Source organism: Oratosquilla oratoria, chromosome 18 (genome assembly GCF_046742065.1).
Source record: "Oratosquilla oratoria isolate Oo_2021 chromosome 18, ASM4674206v1, whole genome shotgun sequence".
In the NCBI taxonomy this organism is placed as follows: Eukaryota; Metazoa; Arthropoda; class Malacostraca; order Stomatopoda; family Squillidae; genus Oratosquilla; species Oratosquilla oratoria.
In genome coordinates, this window is record NC_134794.1 from 58,303,953 (window position 1) to 58,327,690 (window position 23,738).

Below are 23,738 nucleotides of genomic sequence, written 5' to 3' on the forward strand. Positions count from 1 at the left end.
CGGGACGGACTGGGCAATTACACATTAGTATGAGCACTAAGAAGTAATACATTATAACCTGAAGCATCAGAAGTAGGGTACAGGGGACCAGTACTCGTATGAGTAAAACAACAAGGAGATCGAGGGAAAGGTCCAAATACCTTGTTGCCTGGTACCCTGATTCACCAGGCTTGTATTATCATCAGATCATAACTGTTCTCGAACCATACCTGAAACATATACCATACTATGGCAAGCAAAACAAAGGTGGAAACCAGTTTTGAACATCAAACATTGTTATACTAAGCTAAACCTCTGGAAGACAAAAGGGGAGGTCAGAACAGTTATGAGTGAACGCAGATTTGGATGGTATTACATATGGAGTCTAGTACCCCTCACTAGGCTAGTAGTACATAAAATCAAGGCTGTTTTCGGTCCATAACTGAGACATATAGTAGTCCTTGACTTTTTTCTTGAAAGTAACCTTGCTGTTTAATGGACCCAGGTAGTGAGTTCCATAGTTGAACACCTGTGCAGTGAAAGCTGTTTTTGGTGAAGGAACCTGCATGAGTTACAATAAAAGACCCTTGACTGTTCCGGGTTCGGTTCTCAGCAGATAACGTAAAATTACAGCTCACATATGGAGGAGCAGAATTATGAACGACATTGTAAACATGATTTAGTTTCAGCTGCTGGACACGATATTTTACAGGTAACATTCCTACTTTGCTAAATTCTTTTATACCAATATGACTACGTTGAGGTTGAGGAGTGTTCATGGAAAGTATAGTCATTTCGGTACGTCTGTAGGAAAGCGAGATGTGGACGGTAGTTGTAGTACCTTAAGAAATGATGAAGTCCTCTTAGTAACAGACTGGGAAAAGCACTTGTGGAGATGGAATAGTGAGACAAAAGGCTGGACTGAGTGTGCAAACGAATCGAGGTCTTCTGGGATGGTTTGGACACGTGAGGAGAATAGGGGATGGCAGACTGGCCAAGATAAGGTAAGAGGCAAGGACAGAGGGAAAGAGGGTCAGAAGAATTCCCAATAGGTGGCGAACGGAACTCGTGAAAGAAGGAACGGAGAAGAGGAAATTAAACATGGAAAAGGGATTGACCTGCCGGGGATGGAGAAGAGTCTGCGAGAGGTCGGAGAGGAGGGAGAACACCGGGAGGACTTGCGGAAGAAAAAGGAAAAAGAATTTTGGAAGAAAAGCGAAGGGACACCTGAATGGGGAGGCATATACAGATAGGGGAAGGTGGGGTAAGACGGACCCCTGGGGTGAGATGGACCCCCCCCTCTAATTTGAATTAGAAAGGGCATGATTAAGATTGTTGCCGCTAGATGTCCTCAACATCAACTGTAACTCACGCGGGTGCAACCGGAAGCCAGGTTCAGCACCGCATTTGCGCTCGATGTGGAGGTTTGTGTTGTTGGACAGTGTTGATATTATTTGGAGAAGGTAAGATAATTATTTTTTTTGCATTGATATACTGGCTGTAATGATTTAGTAATCATGCTGCATATAGCCAATCGTGTGTACATTATAGGTATGTGCCATAAAATGATATATCAAACATAGATGTTTTATTAAAAAATGCATAATGCGAATATTTACGTATGGGGTGAGATGGACCCCGAGGGGTCCATCTCACCCCATACTCTAAATATTTTACAAACACTTAGCATTTTCTTTTTTTTTTCTTGTAGATGCCCCAGAAATACGTGAGGATAAGTAATAGAGGGGGATGGAATACAGAAGCAATGCAGAATGCAATATCTGCAGTTAAAGAAAAAAAGAATGGTGTGAAAGCAGCCTCCAAGGAATTTCCTCATCTTTCCACGGGTTCGTATGAAGCAAGAACTAAAGGATGGTGCTCCACCAGGAACCGGATTTGCCTGTCATCCATCTGGGTGGATGCAGCTCCCTATTTTTACAGAATGGTTTCAGCACTTTCTTGCCCACACCAAGCCATCAGTGAATGATCCAGTATTGCTGATTATGGATGGACACATGACCCATATCAAGAATCTTGATGTTATCAATCTTGCCAGGGATAATTATGTCACGATTGTTGTTTTACCACCACATTGCAGTCACCGAATGCAGCCACTGGATGTTTCATTTATGAAACCACTGAATGCCTACTATGTGAGGGCTGTTGAAATATTCCTCAGAAACAATCCTGGCAGACTTGTGACAATCTACAAAATAAGTGCTTTGTTTGGTGAGGCCTATCTCCATGCTGCTGTTCCAAACACAGCCATTAATGGGTTTAAGAAAACCGGTATCTGCCCATTGAATAAGCATGTTTTCGGAGAAGCTGCATTTTTACCTGCACACCCAACAGACTCTCCATTAGATGCTGATCAGGAAGAGGAAGATCTGAACGACCATGTCGCCCCTCCTATCATGGTCACTGAGGATGAACCTGAACTGGAAGTAGCTGACATATCGGAAAACCCATGTGCTGTTCCTGTTCCTGAAAAACCAAGTCTGTTCAGGCCAGGTAGTTCACCCAAGGAAATTGTTCCCTTGCCAAAGGTGACCATAACGACACGAAAGAAAAGACCTAGGACTCAAGAGGGACCCCTCAACATGACAGGATCCCCATACAAGAATGACAGGATCCCCATACAAGAATGAGCTCGAGACAGAAGTTCAGAAGAAAAAAGAAAAAGAGGTCAGTCTAGCAAAGAAGCAAAAAATAAATAAATGAATAAATAAATAAAAAGAATAGAAGCCAAAAATAAAACAGCAATCATATCAAAGCAACTACAACGTGAAAAAAAGAAAATAAAACCAAAAACTCAACAAGCAAAAGCTGGACCATCCTGGCTTCATGAAAGCAGTAGCGAGAGTAAAGAGGGAGATGGAACTGTCTGCCTGTACTGCAGTGACAAGTTTGGAAATTCTAAAAGAGGTGAAGGGTGGGTTTGCTGTGCCAATTGTAAACGATGGGCACACGAGCAATGTGCAGGGATACTGGATGATGAGGATGATATTGAGTGTTTTATTTGTGATCTATGCAAGGAATGATCAGGCAATTTGGCATAATATAGCACTATAAAGTATCCCTGTAGATGTAAAATGGGCACAGAAGCAAATGTACGATGATAAAGGATGCTGAAAGAAGGGTTTTCTTTGTCATTTATTCCAGGAAGGATTTCTTTTCTTATTTTTTGGTCGAGGATTATGATGAACCCTTAGGAGGTACCCGAAAAAATGACGGGGTAAGACGGACCCTGGGGTCCGTCTTACCCCGTCATTTTTTTTCGGAAACAATAAAAGTTACCTTTGTTATTTTAATCATAGTTTAAATTTTTCCCTCAAATAACCGTACCTAGGTTGCGTATTGGAATCATAAGACCCCAAAGTACCACCACAACCCCTAAAACATTAAAAAAAATATCAAAATGTGGCTTCTAGACCCATTTCTTTCTTAAGGGGTCCGTCTTACCCCACCTTCCCCTACATATCGACGTGTAACTGGATGCACACACACATCACACACGCACACACACACACACACGGTTGGTAGAGTTCCCGGCTGTCACTACGGAGGTATGGGTTCGAATCTCGCCCAGGGCTGAAATAATTTCAGTATCGCTGCGCTGCGAGTCGTTACTCCAACTCTCGCGGTGTGTGTGTGTGTGTGTGTGTGTGTGCGCGTAAGGTCACAGCATTACCCATAGATCGGTCATATATGAGCTCTTAGCTCTCTTCCGGGAGGGAAATAGCTGTCGATCACAAGTCCAACACGTGATCCAAGACCATAGTGAGAACATGGTGAATCACACACACACACACACGCGCAAATATATATATATATATATATATATATATATATATATATATATATATATATATATATATATATATATATATATATATATATATATATATATGTGTGTGTGTGTGTGTGTGTGTTCATATATATGATTGTTATACATTCACATACCATGTTGTACTAGAGCTCACATATCATTCGAATGTCACCCTTGCCCGAACATCAAAGACATGCCCGAGAGTCGCGGTCCGGTCACCTTTCCGCCAAGAAGTTTGGGGTGTCCGGGTATTACGCTCAGCAGAGGCTTAATGTAATCAATCATTCAATAAAGGAGCCATCTTTCCCCCAAAACATGTTTTTGTAACGCGTGGTAATTTGTTTCTGAAGGAATCTTTCAAAAGTAAAGTTTTTTTTTTTACTGTATTCGGCTTCCGTGTCCTCACGTGAAACAGGATTCATGGGATGGGTATGAAATTCTGATTGCAGCAAGACTGTTGGCCCAGTGCGGGCGCCAACTCTCTCAACGTACCTTGGCAATAATCAGTGTCCATAACAAGAATCATTACATGACATCTTGACGTGATAATCTAAACACCTGTGTTCATGCTCCTTTGTGCTAACTCATCGTATTATTGCAGTAAGGCCTTAATACTATGAAGTATCTTGTCTTTTCTTTTGGTCACATTACTAGTGCCAATGTGAGTTTTAGTCTACCTGAGTGTCGTGCCTCAGTGCCTCTACCCCCGCCCGCCTCCACCTCCACGACTTTCGGGCCGAGACTTTGAGCCCCGAAGTGAATGAACAAAATGTTGTCAAACGCCGCCTGGTGGAGGGGACACATGCGCCCTTGTGGCCCGGAGGGGGAGGCGGCGACCGGTTCACACGCTGCTCGTGGGAAAGGCGGTGCTCACACACTCGCACACGTACACACGCGCACACGTACCACACACGCACATGACGAGGGTCCCACACGCGAAAATAATGCGAATTTCGAAGAAGAATCTATGGATATAAGTTATCGAGATACTCTAAGAAGTTATAATTCTCTCGGACAAGAGTCGAAATATTAATTCGGCAAGTACATTTGCGGCAACCCAAAATTGCATTGTAGGGTCAAACGGGACAGAGATGAGAGCGCGCATCGTACGTCCGACACCGCGGTGCTTGGTATATAGGAACACCGTCCTGACACACGACCACTAAGATTAGACAAACGTTTGTGGGTGTGCGTGAGTCGTATTCTCCTCCCTATGCACGTGTATCCATACACACCTACGTGCCTGCGCTCTCGCTCGACAGAAATTCATTGTGCCTTAACCCATACAACTGTGACAGTCCTGAAGTGTGTCTTACAGTGAACATTTGTGCCTTGATAGTTGAAGTAAATATATGCCATCACTTGAGAGTGCCTTCCAGACTTGTGAAATATATATAAGGAAGCTTACACTTGGGTTTGATACAGCCCAAAGATTTTGTTTTGCACTTGCGAAAGTGGGAGCCAAAACATTGAGAGTGACAGGAAGCTGACGGGTGTTCTTGGGGCCCCGTATTACACAGGAACCATGAAGAGATCGTTGAGCGACAGTGATTGTGATGACATCTACTCAGGAGATGAGAAAGAGTAAGTTACGAAATAACCACCCACAGTGCTCCTGCAGCACTTAGACAGGGGACTGTATTAGTGGTCTCATATTGTTACCAGTATTAATTCTTAAAAGAAGTTTATTAATGAAAATTAATTAATATAGATATTTGTAATCGTGGACATGCTAAGGTCAAGGGTAGGTTAGACAACAAACGATGCCAGTTGCATGGTGTAACTTATACGTGTGCATTTTTACACACTCAAATTGAGTTTACTGTGAAATGCATAACGAAAGGTTATGATGTACAACAACTTATGAAAGTGGTGAACGTGGAGGAATGCCTATAATATTATATTCTAAAGTAAATTAGTGGAAAAGAAAGCATACTTGACCTCAAAGATCAGTGCATAGTCGTAGCTTTTACCACCAATTTGATCAGAAGTTCAGTGGTCTTACAAAAGTTGTACATTACTTGTTTCGTTTCTCCTGTAATTTATTGAGGTTGAGATGAAGTTTTACAAGGATTACTTAAGTTGTATCCTCGGTTACCATGTGTTTTCATGCAATCGTGATCGATGAAGGATTTTTTGCCAGTTTTAGTATGGTTATGGAGACTAGACTAAAAGCCCTTTGATATGGATTTATGTAGCACTGACTTTCTCTACCCCATGATTTACTATAAAGATTTATTAACACTAAAAATATAGATATACTGTAATTTTTTGTAAAGACGTCGCTCTCGTTTTTAAGTGACTAGTCTCGTATTTTGATAGCCAAGGCGGCGGAAGTTGTGCCGTAGATTTCAGCCGCCATTGATCGCAATTATGGAACATTAATCACATTTTATTATGAGGTGCCTCACTTTCGTTGAGAAGTATTGTCACACTTTGTTACAACGATCTTATTAGGTTTTGGCTAGATAATGTTCGTCAGATAGTTGAGATCTCTAACTTTTCAAATAAGTGAAGAATCTCGATTGATGTTTACTCCTGCATTTTGATCCAGTGGTTTGGCAAATCACAGATCAGAGATGTTTGCAGCTACCCAAGTTTTAGGGTATATCTGGCACTAGTATATTCGTTATCTGCTGTCACCTTTTAAGCTATTTCTGCAGCCGATCGCATTTGCATGATTCATCACTGATTTTGAAGTAGTTACCACCTCATACAATTCATCATTTTAGAAACAAGTCGTCACCTTATGCCACCATCTTGTACCAAATCTCCCCATGCACCAGTTATCACTGTTAATATTAGTTACCATTCACATTCATAAATACTAACCCCATCTGCTTACTAACCGTTTCCTTCCCCCATTCTCTTCCCCCACCTCCTGCTACCTCCTGTGGCTCACCCGTCGTCGTTGTCATCGATACGCTCACGCTTAGGAGTGAGGACGGATGCGGCATTTCCCGCAAGAAGCGCCGCGGGATCATCGAGAAACGGCGTCGGGACCGCATCAACAATTCTCTTGCGGAACTGCGACGTCTTGTGCCGGCGGCCTTTGAGAAGCAGGGCTCGGCCAAGCTTGAAAAGGCTGAAATCCTACAGATGACCGTTGACCACCTCAAAGTCCTCCACACGAAAGGTGCGTACCGTGCGATAGGTAGCATTTTGGGATGGGGTTATACCTTAAGGAGTAGATTAGTGACTTTCTTTCTGGACTGGTATAATTTTTATATTATTTCGAAATATGTACTTTTCTACCAGTAGCATTGTGCGTTGGTGTCTACACATGTGGAAACAGACATTTGCATGGGTTGGTTTGTTCCCACCAGTCGAGGGGTTTTGGCGGGAAGGGTCGAGGGGAGACGCCGACGTTTCGGGAATCGGTCGGGGGGACGATTCGCGCCAGGAACGCGGGACAGAACTCCCCGACGACAAAAACACTCGTCCGGGCAGGGCTACGTTAGGGTGATTAATGGGCTTCGCTTGGACCTGACCGCGCATACATTAGGATCCTTGATTGATTCAAATAATCTTGAATTGAATTTGCATAAATGTTGACGGACCGTTGTGTGGCGTTTTCTTGGTTCAGCAGGCTCGCCAGGATTACTGCGATCGCTCTCTGGTATGACGCACACCTGGAGCACTATTTCATATGCATACATACACACACACACACACACATATATATATATATATATATATATATATATATATATATATATATGATGAAGGTGGAAAAAGAAGTCACGGGTCGAGTTCCTGAGTTTATAACTGACCGGTTTCGCTCTATGCTTCTTCTGTGAAGAAGCATAGAGCAGAACCGGTCATGAATAAACTCAGGAACTCGGAACTAGACCCGTGAGTTCCTTTTCAACCTTCTTCATATGTATGTATGCATATATATATATATATATATATATATATATATATATATATATATATATATATGATATAGTACTGTATACCGTAGGTGTATTTGCGTGTAAGTCATAAGTCATTTCAAGGTTCTACTGAATACAAAAGTTCAGTCTCTTCTGTCATTCACACGCCTGTATTGGTCATTGTCACATTACTCCAACAAATTTCTATCAACTCTTGTTCGGCTTAATTGTAAAATCTCTCCTATATCTTACCTCTTTTTCTGTCTTTCTGGGTTATTCTCAGTATCTGTCTTTCCATTAGCCCGTGCGTCTTTCTTAACTTGGCCAGTTTTCAAGCTTCACATTCACAGATCATAGCTGGGACTATACACTGATTATGAACTCTAAGCTTTTCAGTCACATAGGTGTCCCTATATTATACTCACATACATTTTGTAACCGGTTATGATACGACATTTAATTTGATCTTCATGATAGTTTCAGCATTCCTAGGTGTTGTCAGTGAATGTGAGGGTCTTCCGGACCCTGCACGATCACTAATTCATATGAATGGACTGTCACAGAGCAGGAAAAAGATCCAGCTTCACCACCATATGCAGTTACTATTTTTCTCTTTAAAAGTTGTCTGATTTACTTCAAACCATGGCCAAAATGACTGATAATATTTTGGAGCAAGGAAGGGAAGGGGTGTGAATGGTGTGTGAGTGACGTTTTGACGCAGCCCGAAGGGAATTTCTCCCCGTCTTCTCTATTTTCCACACGAGGGGAGGGAGAGTGGGGTTGCCGATTAAGTGAAGCGGCCTTGCTGTGGATTTAGTGTCTTGCTGCAATGCCTCTGAACAAGGGCAGCGGGCGGGAGACAGGGATGCCCCTTCATCCACGAGGAGCTAAGATAAGAGGGAGGAAAGGGTGGTGGATGGGAGTGGGTGCTTGCCTTTTGACTTTGGTCGCCTCCTTATAAGGGGGAAAATCCTGGGTATATAAATGGATAGATGACCATCATTTATAGTATGCAACCATAATAATAATAAACATAGTTTGATCCTGAGCGATGAATCAATCTGAAGGTCGCACATATTCAGAGGGCCTAAGTGTTGTAAGTAGATACTATGGTCAACTTTTAGGAAGTCATGCGTGAGCTTTTTCACTTGTCATAGACTTTTGACCTTGATTGACCTTAAGGTCAAATTCAAGGTCACAGGATTTAGGGTCCTATAGCGCGACGCGATTGCAGATGTTTACTTATCAATGTATAGCAGGTGACACCATATGCCCCGGACCTTGCTAGAGCAGTTCATTGTTAAGTTCCTCTCTAATAGCTGCCGCCCGGCAAGATTTATTGTGCCTGGCATTTTTAGTTATGCTTATTTATTTATCTGTTTATTTCATACACACACATACATTGCTTCTGACCCAGGGCAGGGGGCGAGATGCAGGGATGACCCGTCATCTGGTAGGAGTCAAGGGAAGAGGGAGGGAGGGGTGGTGAATGGGAGCGGATTTATGCATTTCATTTGTAAGAGGGAAAAAAGCCGTTGGTGTATATATATATATATATATATATATATATACATACATACATATATACACACACACAACACTGAATCGGTCGCAGTGAACAGATTTACCTTTATCAACCACAATTCTATTTAATTCTAAGCCATTAACATCGTGAAACTCGAGGAGGCATTCATGCAGAAATTGGTACGTGGTACAGCTAAGGACTCGAACCTTCGCTAGCACGTAATCGGTCAAGTCACTGTCACTTGTTACATATGCTAGTGGAGGTTCGAGTCCTTAGCTGTACCACGTACCAATTTCTGCATGTATGCCTCCTCGAGTTTCTCGATGTTGATGGCTTAGAATTAAAGTGAATTGTTGTTTATGTATATATATATATATATACTGTATATATATGGGGGTAGAGAAGTCCCTCTCCGTTACTATTCACATTGAGTCAACAATCCAGAGCTAGTCTTGATGCGGTTTAGCCTTATACCGTACTGAGGCTGTCACGGAGATGTGTGGAATAGCCCAACGGCAGTCGAAGGAATGGGGTGCGACGAATGTAAATGAAATAGTTTGGCGTAGTTTAGAATTAAAAAAAAAATGCTCCTCGACGCGGTGAAACGGTAGCAACAATTCATTGAGCATTGAACAATTTTGTCTTCATCACCTCCAGCCTTTTGAATTTGTCTTCACCTATTCCTTTTGGTCTTAACCGTTTCGAGGCAACGTGTTTCTTTCCTAGCTGCCGCCAGCTGATTTTACTCAGGATTGGGAAAGCCATCAAGACATTTCAGGAGTAACTTTGAGGTTTCACTGGGCAAGGGTGAAGTGAATGAGCTGCCTCTTTATACCTTCACACAAAACCTTTGTGTGCATCACTTCATGATATCACTTGCGCACTTCTCCTCGCCGCGTGTGTACATCTCCCGCCATTCATTGTACGTACCTGCGCTCGTAGAGCTGCTTCTGTGTCGACTTTGCGCAATTTCTGGTACCTGCTTGCCACTTAGCTACGGTGCGTGTTCGCACCCTGCTTTCATAATGGGGCCATAAGCAGCGTCTTGTGCTCGGTCTTACCTGGCCTTACCTGCGCGTGTGCACACCTTGGGTTGGTCGCGGTGGGGTACAATAGGCCTGTATCGCCGCGCGGCCGTCGTCAATGTTGATGCTGCGCTCTCCCCGTCCGTCCGATTGCCTCCCCCACCCGTCCTCCACCCAGATTCTCCTTTTCCCCTACTCACTACTTTTGCCACTCACTCCTTCTCATTGACCATACGTACTCTGACTCTTTTTTTATTTTTCATGTGACTTTACCTCTTCTGCCATTTGCTCGTCTTCTCAACTTATCCACTCCCCATCGTCCAGCCGATTTTGGCGCTATTCGTCAGGCGTTCATCCGAGACGATGTATGAAACCCCTTCCTAAAGATAGGTAACTGAAACAATTGTCACGGTGGATGAAGTTTTTAGAACATAAAGTGTTTTGTGCCTATCTGCGTGTGTGTGTACGTGCATGAGCGCATGTACAATGGGTATAAGTCTGTATTCCCGGCGTCCCTGGCTGCTCCTATATCTCTGAGTGGCTGTCGGGAAGGCGGGAAACAGGAACGCTAACGGTGGCGGCGTGGGCAGGAAGGAATCAAGGAACCTACTTAGCCATGCGCATTTAAAAGAGTAGCCCATCTGAACAGGTACCAACGTGCATAAATTTATGTATATGGGTTTATGTTATGCGAAGGAATATGATTTGACATGCACGTAAAAATGTCTTATACAATCCTCGCTTGCTGTCGAAACTCGACAACCAGGAATGTTACGAAATATTTGAGATATGATCGCATCATTTTGTTTAATTATGCCCGTGATTCTTTTTGCCTGTTCCGCAAATCTTTTGTTTCGTTTACAATCCATCTTCTTTTCTATTCCATGTTTCATCCTTCCGATCCTCCACATTTGCATCTCCATTGTATTTTCTCCATACCCCCATGTTTATTCCTTCATGCGCTAACGGCGTGTTCTTTCCATTTCTTTGTCAGCCCACCCAATGTCCTTGCCAACTTCTCCACATGCCTAGACCATTTTGACCATCCATTATTCTCTTTTCTACCCAAGTACACCTAGGTATATTTTACCTCGTAATTCTGTATTCATCATTGTGTCCATCGTTCTCGTGGCTGTTCTACGTCGCTAGTGCACCTCCCAACTTATAGATTTCCTTCCTTACAGAAACATATTCCTTTTGCAGTTCCCATATCGATTTTCGCTCTTGAAAATCACCTACAATTTTTTAAGTATCCCATTTACCTGTTTCCTTTCCTTCTTTCAATCACGTGTCTATCGTTGTATCTGCAAGTTTCCTGTAGCATTTGAGCGCCCAGCTGCCCCTCCATCCATCAAAAGTCCGTGTCTTAACCTGCTGCTCCAGCCATCCCTTCAATTTGGTTATCAGGCCTTTCTTCAGAGTTACTTCAATCTTAACGTTTACTTAATGGATAGGCTAAAAGGAAGATGAATGCGGAAGCAAATATCACTTTTATAAACGCGCGCACACACTGGGTAATGTACATATGCGCTCATATACATTGTGCATGAATTATAATAATGTTATCTTGTCACTAGTATTTTCTGCCCGGATTTATTTTTTATTTTTGGTTAAACTAGTTTCGTTAAAGGTGCGTACTTGGAGCCAAACTGCCAACGGTAGGTCGAAACAGCTGTTTGCTGTCCTTCGCAGCTGCTGGCATAACGCACTTGTCATCCCAGGATTCCACCCCCCCCCCTCCCCTAAGGCTCCTCCCCTCCCCCGTCCCGGGAGCTTCCAGGACAGCGTCCTCATCGTGCGACTGCCCGTGCGAGGAGGCTTGATCTCCTTTTCTTTCTTCCTGCCTTGCATTTTCCCTTTTTGATTAATACTACTTGATTGTTTTGAGCGTTGTAATCTTGATCCTGTGAACTGGACAGGGAAACGAGGTGTGCCTTTTTTCTTTTGATTTATCACCCGCCCTTCCTACCTCCCTCCCTTCCACCGACCCCCCCTCTCCTGATCTTCAGCTTCCACTAGTTTCGTTAAAGGTGCGTACTTGGAGCCAAACTGCCAACGGTAGGTCGAAACAGCTGTTTGCTGTCCTTCGCAGCTGCTGGCATAACGCACTTGTCATCCCAGGATTCCACCCCCCCCCCTCCCCTAAGGCTCCTCCCCTCCCCCGTCCCGGGAGCTTCCAGGACAGCGTCCTCATCGTGCGACTGCCCGTGCGAGGAGGCTTGATCTCCTTTTCTTTCTTCCTGCCTTGCATTTTCCCTTTTTGATTAATACTACTTGATTGTTTTGAGCGTTGTAATCTTGATCCTGTGAACTGGACAGGGAAACGAGGTGTGCCTTTTTTCTTTTGATTTATCACCCGCCCTTCCTACCTCCCTCCCTTCCACCGACCCCCCCTCTCCTGATCTTCAGCTTCCACTTCTCCTCGCCTCCTCTCCCCTCCCCTTTCTTCTCCACCTGCCCCTCGGTCCCCGGCCCTATTCCACGACCCCTTGCGCTGGGAAAGAACCAGGAGGGATGGTTGCTACCTGCGCATGTGCACACGTGCAGCCTTCTGACGTGCACACACACACGCGCGCGCGCGCGCTGGTTCGAATCAGGCTCTTGCGTTGAACTGGGGGAGAGTTCCTCATTTTCTCCCCCAAAACACCGTCTCCTCCCTCCCTTCAGTCATATCTCCTGGACAAATTCAGTTCGGGAAAAGTCCTACTTGACGTTGTTCCATGGAGCCTCTACCCACCTTCCCCTCTATGCTTCCCTATCCCTAACCACTTATGCTCCCCTGCTGGAGGACTCATGTCGCTGAGGTGTGCGGGACAGTGTGTAGGACCACAGCTCTCCTCTGGTCTGGATGGTGGCGGGGTTGGGTGAGGGGAAGGGTGGGTACAATACGGTCGCCCGGTTGGGTCCGACCTGTCCAGCATCTGGGCTTCATTTGAGGAGACGATAAGGCGGGAACTCACACACGCGTAGGGCAGCATTATATGGCAACCCCCCCCCCACACACACACACACAAACACATACGCACACGCACGTACATGTATAAGGACACGGTGATGTGTGTATGTGTGAGTGTTCAGAATGACTTCCTTGCCTTGTGAAATAATCTGTATTACGTACGAACATATCACACGCTTACGATTCTCAGTGTATATGGACTCTGTGTGTGTTGTTTATGTATGCAGATCCCTCATTTCACCGTGAGGTAACTGTGCGAAAAAACAGGAAATTACAAGGATGAGACGTTCTGACAGTGTATAACATCGGACAAATGGTACATTTTCTCTGAAAATGCATTGCGCGAGCGATCGTGGCTTTATTTTTCTTCGGGCGTGCACACATACACACACACACACACACACACACACACACACACACACACACACACAGGGGGCCCAAGCATGCATACATTATTCGCCTGTCTGCGATCACACACAACCGCTCACGGACGCGCACCCACTCGCTCCTGGCAACCTCGTGAGAACTTTTCACAGGGCACTGCCATGTGGGTGACGCGGAGGTAGGGCGAGTCGGGAGGGGAAAGGGGAGGTGAGCAATAGAAAGCAGCTGACTTGGTCTAGTGAGACGGCTGTGATGAGATGGTGTGTGTTTCTTACTAAAACAGTTCACTAAATCACGTTTTTGGTAGAGTTGCATAAAACGAGTTTGTGCATAAGTTCTTTTCCTTCACGTGGCAAAACGTGAGAAGAGGAGTAGAAATATGCCAAATGTAATTATACGAGTGGCGGCGAGAGGAAGGAAGGGGAGGAGGAGTGGAGGAGGAAACTTCAATGCTCGAAGACCCAGGAACGTATCAAGACCCACCACACACGCAGCCAGCGCTCTTCCTGTTCCTCTTCTTCCTCCTCCCCGTCCCTCTTGTTCCTCTTACTCCAAGTTTTCATTTACTCCATTACTTCCTTTCTCCTATCCTGTCCACACTCCAGAACTGGCAACGAAATGTCGATGTTTATCCGAAGTTTGATTAGAATGAACTGTCGTTTTGACTGTTTTTGACGTTGTCAGACGCTGAAAGAGTTGTAGAAAAAGAAGATTCCGTTCTAGCGCAATCACCCTTCTACATCTCCGGCCCTCAATCTCTGCCTTTCTCTCGCTTAGATGCCCTCCTCACCTCTCAACCTCCTCAACAGTACACACCCTCCTTCCCTCCCCTCCCTACATCCTTCTGAACACCGTGCCCTCTTCCATTGCCCCCCTCCCTCCACACCCTTCTTCCCCCCCCCCCATCCTTCCGACCCCCCAGTTCACGTGTCGGGCTTCTGTCGTACGCACTCCCACCACTGCCCTGCGTGTGTCTGGACCCGCCGCGGTGCACACGTTCCCGCGGTGGCAGTTGTCGTTGTAGTCGAACACTGTCTGCTTTCCGACCTCTCCTGCCTTGTCTTAGTTTACCTGCTTGCGCCAGCATTCTTTTGCGGCTGCTGCCATGTAAATACTTTCGCACCTAACCGGGTCAGGACTACGTATGTTCATGCAAATAAATGTGCATTTACCATACATATATATATATATATATATATATATATATATATATATATATATATATATATATATATCATACATGTATGTGTGTGTATGTATTATATATGCGTGCACGGGTGGCCTGATGAAGTACTCTACAGTACTTGTCTGGGCTGTCACGTGGAATAATCTCGTGTGTATTTCTTTTTGTGTTATTGCAAAGCCAAGAAAACATGCACGGTTTTGATTAGTGACACGTTCCGTTTTTCCTTTAGCCAGCTTCCTTTCCTTCGTAGGAAGAGAGAAGGTTGAAACAAATTCCAGCTGCTGGAGGATGGTGACTGAAGCGACGGTGGTCGAATCGTACTCGAAGATTCCCAGCACGTCTGCGCAATCAAGGGCCTGCGTGCTCGCTTGCCGTTCCATTCTTTCTCGAAGTCGCCCCTGAAGCGCTCGAGAGCTCTTCGTCATGATTGCTAGTTCGGGGAGCACGATTCCAGTTCAGTCGTCGTATGGTTCAATCCCCGCCCCTCTCTTTTTTGTGGCTTGCTCCTAGGCTCCATGTACTGGAACGCACACACACACACACACACACACACACACACACACACACACACACACACACACACACACACACACACACACACACACACACACACACACACGCACACCTATATGTACCAATATACGGACTAGAATAAAAAAAAGAAAAAAATAATATCGAGAACTTCACAGAATTGGCAATTTTCTTAGTAACGAATAAACAAAAGATAGTAATATGACCACTTCGCAGATCAACGTAACTCTTCAACCGGATGATGGTGACAAGAACGCCGTGGCTAACGCGCGCGCGCACGTACGCACGCATGCTTGCACGACCGCAGTGGAGGGAGGGGAAATGAAGGCTTTGGACCCGTGGCGGCGACGCCACCGCCTCCTCGCGACTGCCAGTCATTACCTCTGCACTGTGCGGTCGACGTCGACAATTTTCGGTTAACGGAGGTAGCACTCTCGTCACCCCATCCGTCGTGCAAGGGAGCCAGTGTTCCCTCTCTCCCAGTCTCTCGCGGTTCCTCTGAAGATGAATGAAATTATCTATTAACGGACGGAAACAAATCTATGGGTCTCCTCAGAGAATCTCTTGGTTAGAAAGGCAGACAGACACAAAATACACTTGACTGGTAAAGTTGTCTGGCACAAAATGCTCTTTATCATCTTATTTCCTATCTCCTCTCCTCATTCTTCTTTATTCCTTTTTTTTTAATATTCGCTGTTTGCGACAAACGTGATACACACAAACACGTACGACTCGGTGGCGCGGTTGATAGAGTCCCCGACTGTCACTACGGCGGTCAGGACTCGTAGTGGGCGGGGAGTTGTGTGTGTGTGTGCGTGTAAGGTCACAACATTACCCATATATCGGTCGTACGAGCTCTGAGCTCTCTTTCGTGAGGGAAATAACTGTCGTTCACGGGGCCAGTACGTGATCCAGAGATCAAGATGAATCGGATAAAGGCACTCTACGGATACAGCTCGGATAGCGCAATTAGGTAGTCAGGTACACATGCACTGGCCACATACGAGTATGTGAGCTTTGAACACTTATCCGGGATAGCTGTTGATCACGAGTCCAGCGTGTGATTCAAGACCATGGTGAATCATTCACACGCGCATGCGTACGTCACTAGTATTTTTGTAGGAGCATAAACCCATCCTCTGACTGTTGTGAGTGGACGCGAGCATTATCCTGCTTATTCGTTCTTAAGTGAAATTTCATGCCCACGCCGCCATTTTGTATGTGTCGCTGTTGCCGTGATGGTCAGCAGGGAGGGCAGAGGTCAAGCGAAGAAGGTGGGTGGAAGGGAGGAGGACGGTGTCGGGGGGTAGGAGGCCAACCGCATGGGCGGTTCCCAGGACTCGAGGGATTGTATCGTCAGTGACTTCCCTCCCTCCCCTCTTGCGGTCCTTCCACTTGATATGCTTTTACCGAACTTGCTTCCTAAGTGCTTCCTGTAGTGTGTGTGTGTGTATGTGTGTGTGTGTGTGTGCATGCGCGCGTGTGCACAGGGAGTAATTGTTAAGTTCGTGGTTTACGGAACAGAGATATGCCCCAGGATGACTGCGCGTAGTTTTGTCACGAGAACCTTTCCTGTAGAAAGTTTGCGTCTTTGGCCCGCAGGAAGTGATCTACAGCAATTATGCCGTCATTACCAGTGACAAGAAGGCGATGCACGAGATGAGGTGAACAGGTCTGGTGTCCGACACATTGGAATCCGTGTTCATGGACAGCAAGCAGACATTGACCACCCTGGTCTCGTGAGCTGGAGTGTCTTAACGAAAGACCACATCTTGGGTCAGCCTCCCACGCCGATCTTTTGTGTTTTCTCTTGTGGCTTTCCTTTTCATCAGGAGCACTCCTACCCCCCACCCCCCGAAAAATGTCAGTTCTTGCAGGCACACATGGCTTAATCTGTAGAGGTTCTACATGTTTTAACAGTTTCAATTTTTCTTTCATTTGTGTCTCATGTTCGGTTGCGAATAGACTGAAACCGGGATCTGCATAAGAACATAAGATTGGGGGAGACTGCAAGAGACCATAAGGCCTACACTAGGCAGTTTCATGTCCATTACCACCTGTCATCACCATCCATAAATTTGTCCAACCGTTTCTAAAACAACCGATAGTTTCAGCGCTCACTACATGTTTACTAAGTCTATTCCATTCGTTGACCACCCTATTAGTAAACCATTTCTTTCCTATTTCCTTCTTAAATCAAAATTTGCCCAGTTTAGATACATTGCTGTGAGTCCTGCCCTGTTGTCTTAATATGATGACCATGTTAAAGCCTTTGATCCACTTGAACACCTCTGTTAGATAATCCCGCACTCTGCGTCTTTCCAGAGAATGTAAGTTAGGGTGCATGAGTCTTTCTTCGTAAGGTAATTTTCTGAGCCCATGTATCATTTTGATCATTCTCTGTACTGGTTCTAGTGAGTTGATGTCCATTCTATAAGACGAAGACCAAAACTGCACCGCATAGTCAAGGATAGGTCTCATATTTCAGCCTGTTCGCCATCATTTGGGAGTATTACTATTCTTCCGTGTTGACTTGAGGGGGATAAATTTATTTTGTGCATTTAGAATTAAAGCTGTTAGGTTACTGTACATTTCATCTAAATCGCTGACCGGGCTATTGACCTCGCGTTTGTAAGTGACCTGACCCATAGTATGCATATTACCCTCCGTGATTAGACCACTGACCGCGCTAATGATACCCAGACTGATCGTGTATCTTAGCTCGTCTCAGCCCCATGGGTCGGTCTCGTAAGTGCCCAAATGTCTTAAATACCTTCTCATCAGAATTGGCTCTCCTGAGGTCCGATACTAGAAAGCTATTCGTACTATTTACTTCTTCCCAAATAATATTAAACCTTATTTCTTGGTGATCGCTAAATCCTAGGCGATCTTCAACATTTACGTTTTTCGCTAGGTGTTCATTATTAGTTAAAAGTAAGTCCAGAGTATTCTCTCCCTTCGTAGGATCGGTAATTATTCGTTTTAGGAAATTACCATATGAAAATTTTCGCTGCCTGATCTACAAAAAAAAAAAAAAAAAAAATCCCAGTCAATATATCAATGATTAAAATCTTCCATGATCACAACGTTTCTGTACTGGAACGCCCTACAAATTTCATATAGCAGGGGATCAGTTTGCTGAATGTTGAGGTTATATATATATATATATATATATATATATATATATATATATATATATATATATATATACACATACATACATACATTACACACAACCTACTCGAGTTCTTATAAAGGATCTCACCAACCCAGTCACGTCCACGAGTCCATTCTGCCCCATCAGTCGAAAAATGGAAAGCGTGAACCCATCCCCACTTCGAAGGAGCCCCAACCTGTAAACATAACGGTTGAAAGTCGACACACCTGCAAATAGATGGTCCAGTACAGCGCGTACGTGGGGCTCCGCGAATCTTCTCTGCATTAGATTCGCCGTGTTGCAAAGCTGTTGACATAGGTACTACAAACTTGTGGAAGTGTGATATAGAGTGGAAAATTGACCAGGCCCGTAAGACCTACTAATCTTACATTTATATATACATGCACGCGTGCGCATGTACGCAACTTGTTTGTGACTAAGAATTCGAATGTTCATTTCGGCCTATTAAACTGACATTACAATCTTACTTCTTAGATCACCTTTTCTTGTTTTGAAACGGCTATGTGTTTTTTGGAACATTCGAATGCACACTGGGAGATGAACGGGGTTGTCCCTCCCTAAGGCCGGCCCTCGGAGGAGGAGCGGGAGGAGGTGAGACGGAAGGGGGAAAGGGGCTGGACAGGAAGTCGCGTCGTCTGTTCGCGTCAAAGCAAATAAATCTACTGGGGGAAGCCGTTTGGTAAAAGGCGGCCGTCTTGTTAGGAACTTGCCTTTGGGAAACGTTCCTAATTGTGGCGAATGGTATTTGAATATGATTCGGTCTGGGCGTTTTTATTCGTTCAACCGGTATGAAGGTTATGATTTATTCTGGCGAAGGGTTCTTGCAGCCATGCCACTGGCCTTCAAGGAATTGCATGCAAGACTTTAGTTTCGTCGATAGATAATTATTTTTTAGGATGATGTCATTGAGAGTGATTCCAACAAGTGGAACAATATTTATACTGGTTAGACTTGACCAAATTGTGAAGTTTGCAGGGATTCGAACACCATCCAGATGTGGTGGGAACAAGACTATGGTGGGAAGCGGAGCCGTGTCCTGACACTGGGTTTTTGAGGTCTTTCAGAATAAGTATCACTGAGTGGATTTCTTTAAAGAATATGATTATCATAGCTTAACGAATTGTAAAGTGAAGCATTTCATTGCCTTCTGCATGAAAATAAAAGGAATACGTGTCCACTTAACTCTTGAAGTTCACAATCCCTGTGAACGAACATTAAGCCTGTCGTGTTGGGGTGGGAAAGGCGGCCGACCCCGGGTATTACCGAAGCTACTGACACCTGCTTCTCGTCGCCCAGCTTGCCTCAAAGGCGATTAATTTTCAACGCATGAAAAATGTCTCATGAAGATACTGCAAATACCAAGAAACGGTGTGTGCAAAGATGCATCGATTTATCTCTAGTATACAGTTATGCAATCGCAACAGAAATCACTCGTCAGTTTTATGCAACTCAAACATTTAACCGTTTTGTGTTTGGTAATCTCTCCTTTTTCGTTCGTCTGTAGGGGAATTTGGCGCTGACCGGATCTGTCACACTACCGAAGCTAATCTGGGGAGGAGTTATGTTCGTTGGGAGGAGGGGAGATAGGACTTGGTGGTGGGTCGTGGTCATCATGCAGACCGTTCATGGGCTTGGGATAGCCCACTTGATATATCGATACGTCCCGTACGACATTGGACCAACTTCTACGATATATTTTGGAAACGTGCAAGTATATCTGATGAATAGGGAAAACGAGTGTTCGTGGCTAATCATACTTGCTGGAACTGTAGTTTTGTAGATTGTAACAGGAGTTAGTATGTTAGTGTTTGCAGTTGGTGTAAGGATAGCTGAAGTGACTGTAAGTGTCAGCAGTGACGCTGGGTGGCCAGTGGTGATTCCGTCATGGCCGGCTGAGATCGCCCATCTCCTTTCCCACTCCTTTACCCACCGCCACTGTATTCTTAGGTGCTTTTGGCAATTGTACTTGCCTCAAAATTCCTAATCACGTGTAATTTAGTGTACACATGTGCGGAGTGATTCGAAGTCACATCCTCCGTTATTTCCTTTTCAATATTAAAATGGTCTGAAGTCTTAAATTGTCAAGGTGTAGATATGGTTCTATGACAAGTCACCCTGTTGTGCAATGGAAAATGAGTATATATGAGGAATACAATTAATGTACCAGTTCCTAAATAACCCTCATCCAACACACAACTACCGCACGCGTGTGTGGTGATGTATTTGTCTTTCACAATCTCCCTGAGGCGTGGCTTCGTCTTTAACACATTTTTCTTTCTTTGCAGGACTAGACGCTCTCGCCTACGACCCGAACAAGTTCGCCATGGACTACCACAGCATTGGCTTCCGAGAGTGCGCCGCTGAAGTGGCGCGGTACCTGGTCACGACTGAAGGCATGGACATCCAAGACCCTCTGAGGTTGCGCCTCATGAGTCATCTGCAGTGTTACGCTGCCCAGCGTGACTTAGCCAACAAACAGGCCTCGTCCTCCTGGGGATGGGGCACCTCAACGACCGCCGTGGCGGCGGCAGCAGCTACGTCCTTCACGCCTGGGTCTTCACTTTCGAGCTTCCAGGGGCACGTCCTCCCGACCCACGCCACGCCGCCTGCACCAGCCCCACCCCACCCCCACCACACGATGACTCCCACCCATCACGCCTCGCCGCACATGACACTTGAACACACACAGAGTCACTCTATGTCGGCCTTCAGCGCGCCCACCAGCATGAGCAGCAGCACGAGAACAACCTCGTCGACGGACGCCCTCGGTGCGTCCTCGTCGTCCTGCGGGAGTGTGGGCGGGAGCAGCCCGCACCTCGGGCAGCTCCCCAGCGTCATGCCCACGACGGCTGCGGGTGCGCCCACAGTTCCCAATGTCACCGTTGGCACGGCCTCAAGCCACAGTCAGCCCCACCCCAACTACCACCTTAACCTCAACGCCCACACCTTTTCCTCCAACGCGGCCCCGCCCAGCATATCGTCATTGAGTGGAGGAGCTTATAACCCGGCCATACACGGGTCCGGGAGTGTGAAGCCATATCGTCCTTGGGGGGCGGAGATCGCCTACTAGAGAGAGGAAGTATGGACCACGCCCCTCTGCTCCGCCGCCACTGCCACCTTCTGTATTATTTGCCCCGGGCCAAGATCCGTTCATTAAGTGTCCTCATGGCAGCCACTAAACCATGAACGTTAGTTTCCACTAACGTGATATTTTTCTACGCATTATGTCATAAACAGTAAAAGAGAGAGAGAAATACAACTATTTACGTTCGTCTCCTGTGTCCATGCGCTGTGAAACTCTCTTTATAATCACCCTCACTTCCCACATCCATTTGAATCGTCCGCGAAAACTCGCGGAAGGTGTAACGGTTTGTGACTGCTGTGAGGACTCGTATCTTGGTACCGACCTTTCTCCTGCCGAATTGTCTAGTCCGCGTGCAAACAAAGCGCATATTCCTCCTCCTGTCTCCATTTTCATTCCTGGTCAAGTAGAAATAGAGGTGCGCCTTCCTTCTCCTGCTGGAGAAAGAACTGGTACCGGGTTGTGAAAGATATTCAAGATTGTTGTAAATGCCCATTAGAATGGTAAGGTTGTAGATTCGCCGTTCCCTCTTCACGTTATCTCCTACTCCCACAGTTCCGTATTTTTCCTTTTCCTCATCCTCCTGTTCTTTCTCTCTTTTTTCCTCCTGCTCTTGCTCCTTCTCTTCCTCCTGCCCCCTTTTTTTCTCCCATACATGTCGACATGCAAGTTCGGTGTGTGTAGCAACTCCACCAAACTCTGCAACATTCCCCTTCTCCTCCAGGACAACGGCATCTACACTGCACTCGCTCATCTACCCCCATAAACGCTCACCCATTCACCCATTCTTGTATGAAACGTCCACATCGTCTTGTCACTCAGTCGTCCACTCATTCGTTGAAAGACCAGACGATCTCAAAGGTCACCACCATCCTCCGTCTCGCTCACCGTGCAATACCCTGTATGAATGTGTGTACAGTTGATGTACAGAAATGTAAATATTTTTGTAATACAGTGATCTCATATCCGTGATCTCTTTGACTATTGTTAAAAAATGACAGTGATATTAAACCCATGTTTGATTTTCCTTAAGAGTACTGTGGAATAGATTCTTGAAACAAAAGGCTGTGACAACGTCGCATCCTCGATATCTGGCACTGACAATGAACTGGATTCCAGAACCTGTATTATTATTATAATTATGATAGTAATAATTACAATTATTATCATTATTACTATTACTAAGATCATTATCATTATTACTATTTTATATTTTACTTTATTAATACCAAGATATTTTATCAGTGGAGATATGAAAATTATACAGGAATTTCTTATACATTATCCGATTATGTATGCTGCATCACCCAACCCAATCCACAGAATAGAAGGCTCGTTTATTTTCATACCACTGTTCCCAATGCCAACCATGTTGGGTAGTCCTATCCTCTTGATGTGTAGTCAGTTTTAGTACAGTAACCAGACTGGCCGTTGGAAATGCACATCAAAATGACTACGTTTTTGCTACTCACTACGCTATCACTGTCAACAGTGATAGTGGAAGCTCAATAAGATATATATATATATATATATATATATATATATATATATATATATATATATATATAGATATAGATATAGATATAGATATATATAGATATATATATACATATATATATAAGTTAGCACTTGTTTGTGAAACGTTTTCCCACATCCCTTTCACGAGCTGATTAGAATTATTCTTTGCCTCGCAAAGAGGCATTTTAGAGAAGATTACTTCCAATTTTGGCGAAGACAACTTCGTGGTTTCATTGGAAAACAACCCCAAAACACAATGACAGCTTAAAATTCCATGCACGAGCTAGCACACGAATTTGTATATTCTGCATGCATATGCACGCAGAATTATGCAAGATGGCACTAGTTACGTGACTGCCCGTCGGGAACGGTCCATGTGAGCTTTATCGTGTTTATATTGTTATTTCTGCGATCCAGCCCTCCAGACACACACTCTCAAACGTCCAAGCACGGTGGATATAATTCAATTTTACTCAGATGCTATGTATTTCATACATTAAGTTATGGATGTGATGTTGAATAAATATAAATTCCTAAAATGAATTGAAAGAATTTTTATCATACTGTTAGATTTGTCGCAATACCTTTTCTCAGCTGATATAAATTGTCTGAATCTAGCCCGAGTAAAATATTAAAATATTAACATATAGCCAAAGGAATTTAACTT

General features: G+C 44.7%; 2 protein-coding genes across 2 annotated transcripts; both read left to right on the forward strand.

Moving 5' to 3' along the window:
- Nucleotides 1-1,628: 1,628 nt before the first annotated feature.
- On the forward strand, nucleotides 1,629-3,324 carry LOC143034939 (uncharacterized). The gene has a single exon (XM_076201287.1). The coding sequence runs from the start codon at nucleotides 1,833-1,835 to the stop codon at nucleotides 2,625-2,627; it is 795 nt and encodes a 264-aa protein (XP_076057402.1). The 5' UTR covers nucleotides 1,629-1,832; the 3' UTR covers nucleotides 2,628-3,324.
- A 1,643-nt stretch (nucleotides 3,325-4,967) lies between these two features.
- Nucleotides 4,968-22,559, forward strand: Hey (Hairy/E(spl)-related with YRPW motif). Its single transcript, XM_076201288.1, has 3 exons — nucleotides 4,968-5,392; nucleotides 6,745-6,944; nucleotides 20,757-22,559. Exons 1-3 carry the CDS (start codon nucleotides 5,334-5,336, stop codon nucleotides 21,539-21,541), a joined length of 1,044 nt encoding a protein of 347 aa, XP_076057403.1. The 5' UTR covers nucleotides 4,968-5,333; the 3' UTR covers nucleotides 21,542-22,559.
- The last annotated feature ends 1,179 nt before the right edge of the window (nucleotides 22,560-23,738 follow it).

Bases quoted from the DNA above. Each gene is read 5' to 3' on its own strand.
- LOC143034939 (XM_076201287.1), top strand. From the start codon at position 1,833: ATGAAGCAAGAACTAAAGGATGGTGCTCCACCAGGAACCGGATTTGCC.
- Hey (XM_076201288.1), top strand. From the start codon at position 5,334: ATGAAGAGATCGTTGAGCGACAGTGATTGTGATGACATCTACTCAGGA. The intron at 5,393-6,744 runs GTAAGTTACGAA...GCTCACGCTTAG, and splicing joins TACTCAGGAGATGAGAAAGA to GAGTGAGGACGGATGCGGCA. The intron at 6,945-20,756 runs GTGCGTACCGTG...CTTTCTTTGCAG, and splicing joins CAAAGTCCTCCACACGAAAG to GACTAGACGCTCTCGCCTAC.